The following is a 16734-nucleotide window of genomic DNA, read 5'->3' as shown; positions in this document are numbered from 1 at the left end:
TTTCTTTTGAAAAGAAACTGTCAGCATTGCTTTTTGTACAGGTATGATTAGTCCCAGTTTTCATGTACACTTTGATTTGTATATGTTTACATAATTTTATAATTGGTGTAGTAATCTCTGAAATAAGTGTAGTATCCTATTCTAGATGGCTTAGGGCCATGATTTTTCTAAGAAAGTTCACATTTTAATCTTTTGATATAACTATGATGCTTAATGGGCTGTAGCAATTATGAATCCTATGCTAAGAGCATATCAACTATGTATTATTGTGTAAAAAAAAATAAATCGTAAAATACCACACATCTTAAAAATTACTAATTACATTTTAAAATGAATTAATTCAAATTTTATTTACAAATGAACATGCAGTCTTGTTTGGTTGACTGCATAAATTATTCTGTTTAAAATATTTGCTTCTGCTTTTGTACAGATTTGGTGCAGTAGCAGTAATTTTTTTATTGTAAGCCGGCCTCAGCCTTTATTGGGGAGGATGGCATATAAATCAAATAAGCAAAGAAATGTGCCTAGTTTTTTAGGGTATTGCAGTTGATAGAAAGCTGAGCTTTTAATTAATCTATAAAAGTTAAAATTCTTCATGTTTTTAGGAAGAAAGAAATTATCAATTTAGCTAAAGTTCCTTCAAAAACTAGTACCAGTTTTCAGAATTTAAATATGATTTAAATATTGTAGTTTCAAGATAATATTAAGGGTCTTGTATAATAAAATATAAAAAAGAATACTTGTAAAAGAGGATCAGACTTAACAAGTTTTTAAGAAGCTGGTCATTTTTTGTGCCTGACTTTTTGTCAGGTTGGGGAAGGGGAGCCTATTTGAAAGTTTATCTGTATTGAAAGTCTTTTTTTTTTTTTTTTACTCTCTCTCTCTCTCTTCTCTGCCTACCAAAAATAGCATTGTGGAAATGAACAATATTTGCACTTAAAAAATACCAGTCAGGACAGATATTAATGGACTGAACAAATTGGGTTTTGTTTTGTGGAACAGTGAGAATAAAGGGGAAATTTCTGGACTGGGGATGATGGACTTACAAGGAGCAGTTGTCCTGTTAAGCAGGAGGTGCAGTGATAGGATGGTTAATCTGTTTAGTATGTCCAAGTGTAGCAAAACCTTGAGGGGGACAAAATTGGAGATATTATTTTGTTTCTGGAGGAGAACTGCCCCTCAAATTAACCTGATGGTGTACAGGTAAAGATGCTTTGAGTTCAAATGCTGTTCATAAAACTTGTTTCACCAAATGGATTACATGAGCAGAATGGATTCCAGATGTACTGACATCCCTCCCTATATTTAGCGAAGCCCTAAAGCGTATACTTACCTTTAAGCACATGCTTAAGTACTTCAGTCAGTAGGGTTGGACAGAAACATGTGTTAAGTGCTTTTGCTGAATTGATATCTAAAAAAGGGAAATCACTCTTTAAGAAACATTTTTACCCTTAACAGCTGAAGCTGCGCTTTTAGCAGAGCTTGACGGTACTGTTCAAACGGTAGGAAAGCACATGGATATTACATTGTTCTAGGGGAGAAAGGGTTAACTACTGCAGAATTTAAAGGTGGCTGTTCCTCTGGCAGCTTGTCAATCAGTGTCTGGTTTTGTGAAAATTGGGGGTCCTGCACCAACTAACTCTCTTTACCATCCTATCCTGAAAGGAGCTGTAGGTGTTAAATACTGTATCTCTTATTGACACTGTAAACTTCCTGTTTGTGGCAGCATTAATTGATAACTAACAAAGTTTCCAGAGCTTTCACACAAACAAAACTAGAAAAGGGCTCTTGCTTAAGTGACACACTCCTCCGTTGGATCTGTGTTAATATTAATTAAAATATCATTTGCATTTACAATAGTTCACCCTTGCTTATTTTCACACCCTGTCTGGATTCTTGGTAGTGCCCTCATGCCTCCCTTGTTGCCGGGCAGGAGTTGAGGAGCTGTTGCCTGATTGGCTGTCATGCAGCTGCTGCTTTGAGCCAATCAGATAAGAGATTTGAATTCTTTCCCAGTATAGTAACAATGAAGTGAGTGCTGACTCTTTGTGTTTTGCTGTGGGGAGGTTTACATCAAGTAAGAGCAGGCCTGCAGCAGGCTCCCTCTTGGGTCTGCTGGAAAAATTACAAGGCTCATCTGTGCTGGAAAGGAAAAGGCTGGGGGGGGGGGTTGGTTTTTTGTTTGTTTGTTTTTAACTTTTTTAATTTGTTTACGACTTCACTAAATGCTGCACATTTATAACTAGCAAAATAGACTATTTCAAATAGTGTAAGGGGTTTAAAGCTATTACATATTCCCTGTAATTACTTTATTGAAAAGAGTGGTATAAATGTTTGATTGTCCATGAAGTTCACATGCGGTCATTTTATTTTGTTCGGCCAGTATTCAGATTATTTTAGCTTAAAAGAGGAGAACCTTATTCAAATGTTTTTTAATGCATATCGTATAAGAATTAAATTTTTATTTGTCCTGCTTTATACCAGTGGCCGTGTATATTATATTTTGCAAGTAGAATAATTTTGTATAAACTTCCAAATAGGTGGTATAGTGCATACCTTGTGATTTGAACTGAATTCAGATCAAGTAGAACTAAGAAATGATTTTAGCAGGATGAGCAATTATGTAATTGGCAGAGAACATTTTAGTATCTATCCTTTTGGAGCTTGATTCATACAGAAACTCTGTGTGCGCGCACACGCTCAGTGATATAATTGTATTTCATACCTTTTAAAATTATTGCTGTTTTATTTTAACTTATTACTGTGGATTATTTTAGTTTTGAAACCGATTTTTTTGGGGAACAAGTCTTTAGAAATGTAGGTTCCAGGCAGTTCTTTCATTCTGATTTTAGAGTCTGGGACTTATTCTAGAACAAAGTGCTGCGGACAGATTGCTTTCATACTTTCCTTGACTGACGAAGCTAAGTGTTAACTAGATTTGCATATTTGGATAATGATCATGAGTGTAGAACCATTTTTTATTTCCACAATTTCCTCCATGGAGCTTTTTTACACCAGCAAGTGTTTTCTGTCATTGTGGTGTTTTTGGCTAACGCTACAAGTGTTCATGGGATTTCATGCGAATGCTGTTCTAGATTGACTATATTATGCAAAGAACCATTATACACCATTGTTTGGATTCCAGCTTGTTTCACTGCATTTCCATAACCTTCTCTTTGTCTGTCTCCTGTTACCAGGCAGGATTCAGGAAGCTGGCTGCTGATTGGCTAACTTTTTGAGCAGCTCTTGAGCTACTTATGTGAACAGACGATTATAGGCTAATCCATAGCATCTATGCTAATGTCTTCCTTTGTTGCTTCACAGCAGTGATCAGTCTTCTGCAAGAGAAATGTGGGGGAGGGAAGAGGAGAACTCTAATTGGCTGAAGGAGGGGTCCTTCGTGTATTGTTAAAAATATACTGGCATGTTTTTGGTTTTGCCATATAGCAAATATTTGGTCATTTATCTTTCAGTAGGGAGAAAAATCTGCAAGTATTACTGGAGGTGTTCCTGGTGGTATGCTTTGTCTATTTTACACAGAACAATATATGATTTTCAAGCTTAATCTGAAAAAGAAGGCAAAGGGAATTGTCATAAGTGATATTTAAATAGATGTGCACAATATTTGTGCGCATTCATGTTTCATGATTGACTGCCATCCATGCAAACTTTTTATTTATTTATTTATTTAGAAGCTTATCTATCTAATTTAACCCATTGCACATTTCCCCTCCTACCTGCAGGAATCATTTTGTGCTCCACTATACAAATGCCATTCCTTGAGATAAAAGATGGCTTTTCATTTGCTTGGCACTTAGGCCAATACTTTCTTTGCTGTGAATTGGTCATTTGATCAGTGAGACCTGTGAAAATACTGAAACACCATTTGAGGAATCATTATACGCAAACACATTAAATTAATTATTAAATACCTTTGAGTATCTATGTAAGTTGCTTTTAGAACAACCCCTGCCCCAGGTTTAGATGCTTTGTTCAGGCAAAAAGTGAGAGATTTTTATTGGATTATTCATTTCTAAATTTTCTTCCTCATTTTGTTAATGAAGGAAGGTAACTACACAAAACAAGACTTCTGATTGGTTTGCACGGATGTGACCAAACCTGTCTGAACCGGTCTGTTGCATGCTACTTCCTTATTTCTTTATCTGCTGCTTGTTGCACTCAGCGCCTGTGAGAGATTTGTTACTCGGCTGCATGGTGCTCCCTTGTGGGTATGGCTGGAAGTTATCCTTTAAGGCATGCATACCGTGATATGTAATAGTTAACTAATGAACCAAGAAACAATTTTCATTTAAACCTTTTTTGTTTATAGCTCTTTCCTTCCTTTCTTTTTTTGCCAGCCAACATGGAATGTTCTTTTTGGTTGCAATGATTTATGTATGATAAGCTGAATATATGCATGTTTCAGTCAGTAACAGGCTACTGATGAACTTGGATAAGACAGTCTTTCTTTTTTTAAAGTAATTTTAAGAATGGTTTCAAACTCTGGTTTTAAGAAGGATTTTCAACAAAAATTAAACTTAAAAATAACACTTATGAAGTCTAATGTCTGATATACAAAGCTTCAGTGATTTGACAAAGTAAAATAGTCAAGTACCTTTCCTGTTGTTAAGTATTTGTGGTGCATAGTATTAATAAAAATGTGAAATTGAAACGTGTTGATTATTGAGATGATTAGGGAATCTATAGCAAAATAAAGGTATGACATTTCTCAGTTTGTGCTCCACGTTTCAGTTTCAGGTTTATAACTGCAAAAGTAAGGAATTAGATCCATTCTCCTATATACATTGCCATTGCCATTTTCTGAATCTAAGATTTTAGTCATAGCACAGTTCCATTTTTAAATTGGTGTAAGGTGCAAACTTCCAAAGATTTATTTAAATACTAATTTGAATTTTGCAAAAGAAATCAGTGTGATCATTGCAGAATAAATTGTGGTCATAGAAATTATAAATATAAATTATTTGCCTTGTTTCTATATGAATATGCACATGTACATGTGTGTGTGCGTGTGTGTAAAGAAAAAAATATATATATTTCTTCTTGAAGGTTATTTAAACCTGGAATTATTACATTATTTAAACTTAGGTATATTTTTATTCCAGATTTTATCTTGATAAAAATTCTCATTGGAAGTTGGTATAAGAGTGATAAATGTTATATTCTATATTACCCAAGGAAGCTGGTGGGAGGATCTCCAGTGATGTAGACTATTTGTCTTTGGTTCATTTGATACTGTTAGGTAGAAGGAAAGGAGGAGATAGGGTGTGCAGTATTATAAACAATACTTTTGCAGTGTTCTAAATGTTTTCATATGCTTTAGTTTATATATCAAAATATTCAAGTGAAAATATATTCTTTGTTTGAAGTCATTGAAGTTATATATATCTTATACCTCTCTCTCTCTCTCTCTCTCTCTCTCTCTCTCTATATATGTGTGTGTGTGTGTGTGTAGAGATATAGATTTGCAGTTACCAGGATAACTCTTAGGAAAAGGTTTAACAATTAGTCTAATTATAAATTAATAAATAAATAAAACTGAAACTCAGACTATATTTTTTTATGGGTGTCATAACTTTTTTTGCTCCCTCTAGTGGCAGTGAGGCTGTCACCAGTTGTTTGCAGATGAAATCCCTCAACCTGCTGATACAAGTATAAACTAAAAATACTGCTCCAGTGGATTAAAGAAAACTAGTTTTAGCTCCATGGCTATTTTCTCATATTTCTAAGCTGTTTTATCACAGTGTTATCTAAGCACTGATGAACTTTCAAATGGGAGGACTAAAACCTGACATGTCTGTTTAAGTTATTAATTAGGATTTACAACAGAGGTGCTCAACTCTAACTCCTGGCCCCCAGCATTGTGTCATTCAGCCTGTGGGGTTCCACAGGTCTATGGGAAGGTCTGTGGGCCATGCCCTTGCATGTTAGATCAGATGCGCATGGTGGCGTGGGCTAAGTAAAGACATTCAAAAAGCCTGAGCCTGAATTGATTCAATCTTTGCAGGTTAGTCTAACCTACATTGAACTGATTTGCAAGTGAATAGGCATTCACTTTTGTTTCCGGAAATGCAGCCACATGCCTAGGCTAGAAGCCAGGGGGCGCTAGAGCAAGCCCTCCCTTCCCTTCCACAGCACCCACAAGGCTGGAAGGAAGCGGACTGGAGGGGGGCAATGGGGGAGTGTAGCCAAGCCCTGGCAGGCTGCTAAATATGATTGGGGGGGCAGGGTTAAACCCCACCCTGGCCTGCAGAGACCCCAGCCAGGGTGTGCTTGGATGGGGAGGAAGGAAGCAGCCCCTGCCAGGTTTGTCCTCAAGGTGTGGGGTGGCCAGACACCAGTCTGAGCAGCACCTGTGGCAAAGGAGCAGGGAAGGGGATTAAGCTCCCGTGTCTTCCCTCTGTCCCACTGGCACAAGGACCCCAGCTGGGGTCTGCCTGGTTTTACGCCCTGCTGGCAGCTTGTGCAATGCGGGGCGTGCCCAGAGCCAGCTTGCATAGCCCTGCCATCTGCCCTCCTCACCTGTGGCTGGGGCTAGGGAGCTGGGAAGGGCTGGCCCATGGGCACTGCTGAGGGCAGATGTGGAGGGGCTGGCCTGGCAGAGCATTTTTCAGCTGGCTGGGGCTGTGGGAGCTGTGCACCCAGATTGCTCCCAGGCAGGCCAGGCTGTCACGGAGCTGTAGCTACCTAGGAGGGGCCCTGCCCCCACAGCCTGTGCTGTCCAGAAGTTGCGTACTGGCTTGGTCAGGCCCTTCTGCCCACAAGGTGGGAGCGAGGTTCAGTAGGGTATGTTTGGGGGGGCTATTAGCTATTGCTATTAGCAGTTCATTAATTGCTAATAGAAACATTTCTATGTAAATCTTGTTCAGAAGCTTTATACTTTAAATGTTCTGTGCTGAAAAAGGGGTCCAAAGCGTCATTGGGCTTCTTGCTGTCAGAATAACACAAATGCCTAAACACCCTGTGCTGCAACTAATACCATTTTACCATACATTTAACTTTCACAAGGCAAGCAAAATGAAAAGCTTCAGCCCAGTTATAGTCTACTGTCGGGGTTCACAATTGAAGTCACAGAACTTGTTCTGCTCTGCTAGAGATTTCCCATGTAACCTTTTGTATGTCACAAGTTCCCTGCCTCAGATTTGTTAGTTACACAGCTCTTTTTTTATCTGAGGATGAATATATTTAGAAAAGATTGTGAGGCACATGAGTACTAAGGTAATAAATTGATGGATTAAAAGTCCCTAGTTTAGATCAAGACAGTTTTTTGAAAATATTGCCTTATGTTTATTAACTTAAAGTGCAAATTCTGATACATGTTTAATATTTTAAAATGAATTAATATGGTTCGGGTCAAATTTTTATGCTGATAAAGTTTAATAGAAATACACTTTGTTTCTGATGCTGCAAACCTTTTATACTCCTTCTGAACTTTGAGTACAAGTATCAGATAGGATACTTATGTAAGTAAAATTATCTGCCTGTTTGTGTCATGTAGCTCCATGTTCAGCATCGGATCCTGATTTCTTGATGTTTTGATTTTTGTTATATCAGTTTCATAAACCTTAAGAGAGATTCTGTCAGTGAAAAATCGTGGTGCTCAACCATGGGCTGGAGGTTGAGGGTCACTGAGTCATTGCATTCTTCTAGTATTTCAATTAAATTATTTTAATATTGTATTCCAAGGTTTATGGATAAAGACCTACCTAAATCATGGTTTTGCAGATTTTGCAGAAACTGCAAAGAAACCCCAGCATTGTTCACAGTTGCTGGAAAATCTGGCATTGGCTATGATTTTGCCACAAAATCAACCACCAAAAAAATAGTGGTAGTGATGTAGACTGAGTGGAGATGCCCTCCACCAATCAGCAGCGAGGGCCTGCTGCTGGGCCCTTCTACCAATCAGTAACAAGGGCCAGAGCTGCTGCGAAATGCCTGCAAAATCAACTCAGCATGCTGTAGGCGGGCCACAAAAAGTCCTTTGTCTCATTGCGACTTATGTTGGTCCCTATTTATAGATTTATAAAGAAGTACTGGGAGCCAGGAGCACCAAATTAATACCAGCTGAGGTTCTGATGCATGGCATTCACTGAACAGTTTCATGCTACTGGTAGAGAGAGTTCCTCTCACATCACCACAGCTTCTAAGCAATATTTTCCAATTTTTTAGGTTGGGGGGGGCGGGGACTGTGATTTATACTTAGTATAGGGAAGAAAAGACTGGAGGAGGGACGGATGGTCAGTTTTGAAATACAGAAATGATTGTTATAAAGGGGATGATAGACAAATAAAAAGTGTGTATAGGAAACAATAAGAAGTGAAACAAAGTGAAAATTGGGAAACACTTTCCAACTATGAGTGTGATTAAGCAGTGAAGCAACAAATGATTTAGAGGTTGTCATAACTCTCGATCATTAGAAGTTTTTAAGATCAGGTTGGACAAACACTTGTCTTTGGTTTAGACAGGGGTGTTCGTGCCTTGAATACAGAGTTAGATTACAGGACTTCTGGAGGTCTCTTGCAGCCCCTTCTTCCCTCCCTCTTCCCTCTATGATTCCATGGTATTTTTATGCCATATAATAGAAAAATACCGGGTTAAAATAATGATGCAAAAAATGCACAGGTTAATCATGATCTAGACTGTACATAAGCAGAATTTTTTTTGTCATTTAATACTTCTTGTGTTTTGTTTTTTAGATGGGAAAGTAAGTCACATTTGTCTTAAATTTATAAAATTATTTTGGAAGAAATGGATATAATTGTATAGAGTCCAACTGTTAGATTTCTTTTATGAATGTAATGAAACCAGTTTTTCTTAATATTTATTTATTTATTTATTTATTTATTTATTATTTAACATTATGCACACACACCCCCAAGTCTTAAAGAATACTTTCCTGGGACATCTGTGTTAAATACTGGTAAAACTCTAAAAGGCTGAGAGGATAAATGGAAGGGGCACCCTAAAAGTTTCATTAAATTTTACTTTCTCTTTACACTTTTTAAAGGGTCAAGATGGATAGCACAGAAGAACCTCAGAAAAAAGTCTTTAAAGCCCGAAAAACAATGAGAGTAAGCGATCGACAACAACTTGAGGCTGTCTATAAGGTCAAAGAGGAGCTATTGAAGACCACTGAAGTTAAACTATTAAACGGCAAACATGAGAATGGAGATTCTGATTTAAATTCCCCGTTAAGCAACACGGACTGCATGGAGGACAAAAAGGAGGTTAATGGTTTAGTAGATGCATGCCTTGACTCTGAAGAAAAGAGAACTGACTCTGAGGAAACCACTGATGTCAAAGGTACTGACATCAGGGCAGAAAACAAAGATGGAGATCTAGAACCCACATTTCAAAAGTTGTCTTCAGAGGATGTTACTTCTGAAAGAGAACAGGGTGACAGTGGCAATTCTTCAGTGTCTCAGGCTGGAAATCGGGTGCTTGATAGCAATAAAGATGACCACTTCCAAGAAGAAGATAATATAAAAAAGAGTTTGGACCAAAGAGAGGGAAACAGTCCAGCTGAAGGTGAATGTAAACTAAGCTTTGAGGTTAATGACTCTTTTGAAGAGAAAGTAGAAACAAATGAACTAGCTGTTAGTTCTGATCTACCTGTTGAAGAGCTAAAAAGTGCGCAAGAAGATGCTGTTGATGATGATGTTGGAGAAGGAGCTATATCTAGTAGTGTGGAAACTGAGCAGGAACCAAGGGATGAAGGAAACCACTCTATAAATCTTTCAGAAACCACCAATGAAAAGACACTAGAAGAACCAAGTGAGAGCATCTTAGAAAATACAGACTCTATGGAAACAGATGAAATTATTCCAATTCTGGAAAAACTTGCCCCAGCTGAAGATGGACTGAGTTGTTTTCCCAAAGCTTCTCTGCTTCCAGTGGAAGAGACAAGCCCAGAATTAGAGGAAAAAATAGAGAATTCTTTGAGTTCACCATCTAAGCAGGAAAGCAATGAAAGTTTGCCCAAGGAAGCTTTCTTAGTACTCTCTGATGAAGAGGAGCCTTGTGAGAGAGAGGAAGAAGCTGAAGTGATATTATTGAATAAATCAAGTCTTCCAGGTTAGTCATCCTTTGCAATGTTTTTTTTTGTTTTTTTTTTTCCAGTTTTTATTTACATTTGGATCTTTTGTTCACTTGATAGCTTAGATATATGCCATGGGTATGCTAATAGAATTTCAACCTTCCACAACATATTTTGAGTGATCCTATAGCTTATTCCTTATTTGTGAGATGTGGTTTGAATTTGTGGTTTTTTTGAGGAGAGTAGCAAATGGAACAATAATTTTTTTGCAGTAATTTATAAGGTAAGACTATTAATATTATTACTGAGCTCCACAGGAGGAAAAAGCATCAATATTGCTAATTTTATGCGACTTTTCTTTAAGATGCGAATAACTGATTTCAGCATTTGGACCCTCAGATACCAACATACAAATTGGAAGCATTAATAAATATTTTCACTGGATTCAAGCACTGCAGGGGTGAAGGGGATAGGTGTTGTTGCTATTGGGGGAAGGGTGCTGCTCTCAGAAAGCCTGTTATAGTTCCCTGATTCACAATTGTTTGGCCTCTGTGCAAAATCAAGGAACAGAAGAGGTAACTTTAAGGCCTTTCTAACATACAGCCTCTACTAATCTGCAACAGAATATTTCTACATGTTTATTCTTGGCAGTTGTTCACATCAAAAAATATAGTGCAGCTCATGTAGTTATCTTTACCAGCTTTTACAACAGTTGGGATTCCCACCACTCCAGAAAGAATCCACAGCGGCAGAGTTCTTTTCATGGTTTAAATTTAATGCACAGATTTTGAACTGCTGCAGAAATATTTTTTTTTAATGTGTAAATAGTTTTCTTGCATCTTTTCTCCTAGTCTCAAAATGGAGAACAAATAAAGTATTTGAGAATTACTCCACTACAGATAATTGAAAAATGTAATAGTACTTCAAAGTCAGGTGTGATTTCTCTCGGTTGGTAGTTACAAGTATAAAAGTTTTACTGTAGAGCTTCAGATCAAGTTTTGTTGTCTTTTTTTTTTCCTTAAAGGAACTTCTAAATAGGTGCATAATTAAAGATTGGCATTGGATGCAAATTGGAGAAAAATATACGTGATGTATGTGACTGGAGCCATTCTTTTGGAATTTGTAGAGCTGCCTTTCATATTAAAAATGGACACTGCAAAAATGACATCCAGTGATTTGAGAAACAGAAAAGCATAGGCATTCCTCATTCAAGTTAATGAAAAAGTTAGACGGTCAGAGAGATTCCTTCTTGAGGTTAATAAAATATCACCAAAAATTATTTGAATGAATAAGATGCCATATACTGCTTTTAGAAGATAAACTAAAAATGTTTTAAACCTTTATTATTTCTGTGGGGGAACAAGCTACTCCAGAGTTATAGGAATGTAGTTGTTTTTCTCCAAAATAATGTTGCAGGTTAATCTGATTTTGCAAGATTGGGATTAGAAGGTAACACAAAACTATCATGTCATTGCCAAGTACAAAGACAAAGAACACTTATTTAAAGGAAGGAGGATCCAACTATGTAAACAATTTAAGGCAGCGCTTCTTTACAGAGCGATGCCAACCAGTTGGAATTAGCGAACCTAATTTGTAACCACATACTAGAAAACACTTAATAAAAGCATGGTATTGCTACTGTTCTCTAGAATAATTGTAAAATTAACTCAACATTCACCAGTGAATGACAAAAGAAGGGCATGCAGAGGATGGTAATGGTCTGTTAATCTTAATGTATGCAGCCCAGAGTAGCATGGATAATAAGGAAGGTCAGCTTCTCACATTGTGGGAAACACAGAAATAACTCGTATAAAAAAAGTTAAAATAAGTTAGATATTTTGAGGAAAGAGGGTGCAAGCTAAACATGTTAAAGCAACAGGAAGGAACAACGCATCTTTTTTTCCTAGACTATATGTGTTCCTATTTCACTCTTTTCAAATGCTGTGTGAATTGCTTGTCACCTTGTAGCATTTTGTGTGAGCACATCATTTTCTAGAACACCTGGTAAAGTTCATTAAACTAGAATTCATAGAAAGGAAGGGACACTTCATGATGTATTTAAACATTATTTTTCTGTAAACTGTATGAATAGTTGAGGAATTGAATCCCATGGACTTTCAACTTCAAGAAACAAAACCAGGGTGGGCAAAATATGGCCTGCGGGCCAGATCCAGCCCGCCAAGCACTTTGATCCGGCCTTCTGGTGGCAGGGGTTAAATGTGGTAATTCTGGTCCCCAAATGGTAACCAGGGGGCAGGGCTACCCTAGAGTCTTTGACAACTCACCAGAACTTGTTAAGCGGTTCTCCAGCTGAAATAATTGCCTGCCCCTGAACAAAACAGTAAATATTCTAAAGCAGAGCTGTCCAACTTCTCAGTGGCCAAGGCCCACACAGCCCCCAGACTGCATGCTGCACTGTATTGTGTGGCAGGTTTCTCTCCCCCCAACCCTCCCTGCACACCAGGCACCTTCTCCCCCTGTTTCTGAATCCCCATCCCCTGAGTAGTTACAAGTATAAAAGTTTTACTGTAGAGCTTCAGATCAAGTTTTGTTGTCTTTTTTTTTTCCTTAAAGGAACTTCTAAATAGGTGCATAATTAAAGATTGGCATTGGATGCAAATTGGAGAAAAATATACGTGATGTATGTGACTGGAGCCATTCTTTTGGAATTTGTAGAGCTGCCTTTCATATTAAAAATGGACACTGCAAAAATGACATCCAGTGATTTGAGAAACAGAAAAGCATAGGCATTCCTCATTCAAGTTAATGAAAAAGTTAGACGGTCAGAGAGATTCCTTCTTGAGGTTAATAAAATATCACCAAAAATTATTTGAATGAATAAGATGCCATATACTGCTTTTAGAAGATAAACTAAAAATGTTTTAAACCTTTATTATTTCTGTGGGGGAACAAGCTACTCCAGAGTTATAGGAATGTAGTTGTTTTTCTCCAAAATAATGTTGCAGGTTAATCTGATTTTGCAAGATTGGGATTAGAAGGTAACACAAAACTATCATGTCATTGCCAAGTACAAAGACAAAGAACACTTATTTAAAGGAAGGAGGATCCAACTATGTAAACAATTTAAGGCAGCGCTTCTTTACAGAGCGATGCCAACCAGTTGGAATTAGCGAACCTAATTTGTAACCACATACTAGAAAACACTTAATAAAAGCATGGTATTGCTACTGTTCTCTAGAATAATTGTAAAATTAACTCAACATTCACCAGTGAATGACAAAAGAAGGGCATGCAGAGGATGGTAATGGTCTGTTAATCTTAATGTATGCAGCCCAGAGTAGCATGGATAATAAGGAAGGTCAGCTTCTCACATTGTGGGAAACACAGAAATAACTCGTATAAAAAAAGTTAAAATAAGTTAGATATTTTGAGGAAAGAGGGTGCAAGCTAAACATGTTAAAGCAACAGGAAGGAACAACGCATCTTTTTTTCCTAGACTATATGTGTTCCTATTTCACTCTTTTCAAATGCTGTGTGAATTGCTTGTCACCTTGTAGCATTTTGTGTGAGCACATCATTTTCTAGAACACCTGGTAAAGTTCATTAAACTAGAATTCATAGAAAGGAAGGGACACTTCATGATGTATTTAAACATTATTTTTCTGTAAACTGTATGAATAGTTGAGGAATTGAATCCCATGGACTTTCAACTTCAAGAAACAAAACCAGGGTGGGCAAAATATGGCCTGCGGGCCAGATCCAGCCCGCCAAGCACTTTGATCCGGCCTTCTGGTGGCAGGGGTTAAATGTGGTAATTCTGGTCCCCAAATGGTAACCAGGGGGCAGGGCTACCCTAGAGTCTTTGACAACTCACCAGAACTTGTTAAGCGGTTCTCCAGCTGAAATAATTGCCTGCCCCTGAACAAAACAGTAAATATTCTAAAGCAGAGCTGTCCAACTTCTCAGTGGCCAAGGCCCACACAGCCCCCAGACTGCATGCTGCACTGTATTGTGTGGCAGGTTTCTCTCCCCCCAACCCTCCCTGCACACCAGGCACCTTCTCCCCCTGTTTCTGAATCCCCATCCCCTGAACATTGTGTTATACCATGTGCCTGCCACATCATGCAGTAGGTGTGACTGTATTATACAAGATGGCCTTGGTGGCAGGAAGAGGAAGCTGGAGGAGGAGAAGACTCAGGTTCCAGCAGCAGCAACTGGAGTGGTGGAGCAATAACCCCTGGGCTGGGAACCTGGGAGCCACAGGTTAACCTTTTAAAAACTGTCTGCTGCCTCTGAGCTGCCAGTTGGACAGTCCTGTTGTAAAGTTTTTGCTGTGTTTAAAAAGCATCAATGCATCAAGTTTTTTAAAACTGTAAGTTTCCCAAGACAAGGACTTGTCTTTTTTACCTGATTATAAAGCATGATGTACACCTTTGGTACTGTATTAAAAACAAATAAAATATTTCAATCTTGATATGTCTGAGGGACTTGTCTACCACAGAATAAATTCACTGTAAGTAACAGTTTACATTTACAGTGGCCTGCCTTCTCTGAATTAATTCCCAATGTGGACACAATTTCTAAAGCAGTAAGAACTTTTTCTACATGAGACAGTTGCTGTGAAATAATCTGGGGATGACTAGCATAATATCTATTTCACACTTAACTTCTTGCATGGGCACTTCTTGTGTACATAGTGCAAAGTAGATTCTTCCACTTTCACATATGAGTAAATTTTGTATGCATTAAATATGTACGCTGGGGGAGAGAGTGCAGAGGAACTAGTCCTCTGTAAATTCACCCTCTAGCTTGCCACACAGACTTTCCCATCTAGGTAAGCCTTAAGGTTTCATTTAGCTATTGCGACTCCTCTGAAGATTTAACTAGTCCATACCGATATTTAACTTTGTCTTTGGTGCTAGCAGACTTGATTGATTTTGGGAAAAGATGCAGCTGGGCTAGGAAAAGGGTTGGGAGGAGCCTAACTTATTCCAAAAAGGAACTTTTTTGAGAGTACTGATCACAGAATCATAGAAAATGAGTGTTGGAAGGGACCTTAGGAGGTCATCTAGTCCAGCCCCATGCCCAAAGCAGGACCACCCCTAACTAGATCCCAGATAAAGCTTTGTCTAGCCAGGTCTTGAAAACTTCCAACGATGGAGCTTCCACCACCTCTCTGGGTAACCTGTTCCAGTGTTTTACTACCCTCCTAGTGAGAAAATTCTTCCTAATATCTAACCTCAATTTCCCTTGCTGCAACTTGAGACCATTGCTCCTTTTTCTGCCATCTGCCACCACTGAGACCAGTCTAACTCTATCCCCCATATCCTGTTCTGATACTATGTGAATTGCATGGGTCAACTCTGTTCTCCTTAGTTTTGCCACCTGTTGGTGCCCTTTCGTTTGTTTGAAGGCACACGTGCTCAAGTAGTCAATTTCATTATGTATTTAAGGTGTGCGCTAGTATTTATTGATAATGTCAAGCTCTTTGCATAACACCTTGACTCTCAAAAGCAGCTGTACTGCCCAGGTGGCTAAGAGATTTTTTTTCCATTTTTCTTGATGGTGACCTGGCCTCAGTTTATTCTTTCTCTTTTCACCTGGACCACATCCATGCACAAAGGGTTCAGTACTTAAGAAGTCATACAAAATGTTGCAATGCATGTCAGCAATGCAGGCTACTGTAAGCACATCAGCCCTGTTCTTTTTTTCTCTACATTGGTATCCAAAGGTCTCAATTTTTTACTTCAAGGTGCAGGTGCTTTATACCTTGGGCGATTTTAAAAGACTGCTTAAAGCTCTGGCTTGAAAACAGTGGTTCACAACTGTACTGCAAGACGGCTAAAACTTATCTCTGTGAAAACCAGCTTTCTTGAGAGTTGATGCAGAACATCCTGTAGCCTGGCATTAGAAACTAAGCATTATCCTGATCCTCACCACTTTCAAGCGCAAAGTACATTTCTTTGACCTTGCACTCTGATATACATACAACATACATATTGCCAAAGTGAAACAGTTACCCAAACAAGGTCTCAACTGAAAAAAGATATTTCACTAATATATGTTGCTCCCAGTGAAGACTAGGTGAGAGAACAAATGCCTGATGAGAGATGTTAGTCGTGTTGCTTTTTGCACTACTGGAAGGTGCTCAGTCACTGATGAGCAAAGAACAAACTACAAAGTAGACTAGCTTACAGTGCATGGAATTTTACTGTTCAGAGGTATATTGCTGTAACTATTATATTACCAAGTCCTTATAGGAAGAATCATATTTAAGCAAAAAATGTAAAAAAGCATTACACCAGTAAAGTAGTCAGTTCCTCACTGTGTCTTAGTGGTATCTAAGAGGCATGTAAAGGAGTTCTGTTTTTTCTTCTTTTTTGTTTGATGACATTTCCTGGTTGTTTTAACATCCTTTCTAGTTCCCTTTGAATTTGAAAATGGAAGGCCATGAATGATAAGAACTTCCTCTTCTCTGCCTCCCTCCCCTACACAAAGGAAGTTCACCCAGCCCTAACCTAAAGTAATAGAGAATTCTGTTACTCATCAGTTTAGAAAGAGGGTAGCTTCACCGAGGAACATGTGACCTGCTTCTGTCTCCTTTCATTTGTTTCTTACCTATATTTACCAAAGCCTTGAGTTAAGTGGGGAAGCAGGTGACCTTGAGGAAGCACAAGCAGGAAGGGGCAACAGGGGAGACCTTCATTCTTCATGAGAAA

At 38.3% G+C, this 16734-nt stretch overlaps 1 protein-coding gene across 9 annotated transcripts in view; it reads left to right on the top strand.

Moving 5' to 3' along the window:
- The window catches only part of ATF7IP (activating transcription factor 7 interacting protein), a 159032-nt gene that overhangs the window by 69315 nt on the left and 72983 nt on the right, over positions 1-16734 (top strand). For all 9 annotated transcript variants that reach the window (XM_014520217.2, XM_014520221.2, XM_025204800.1 and 6 more), the window contains one exon: positions 9026-10092. In XM_014520217.2, coding sequence (XP_014375703.1) covers positions 9026-10092 — 1067 coding nt within the window. The remainder of the gene's footprint in view (positions 1-9025; positions 10093-16734) is intronic.

The sequence above is a fragment of the Alligator sinensis genome, unplaced genomic scaffold (genome assembly GCF_000455745.1).
Source record: "Alligator sinensis unplaced genomic scaffold, ASM45574v1 scaffold166_1, whole genome shotgun sequence".
In the NCBI taxonomy this organism is placed as follows: Eukaryota; Metazoa; Chordata; order Crocodylia; family Alligatoridae; genus Alligator; species Alligator sinensis.
The sequence above is the reverse complement of the archived record's forward strand: the minus strand, read 5'-3'. Positions and strand labels throughout refer to the sequence as shown.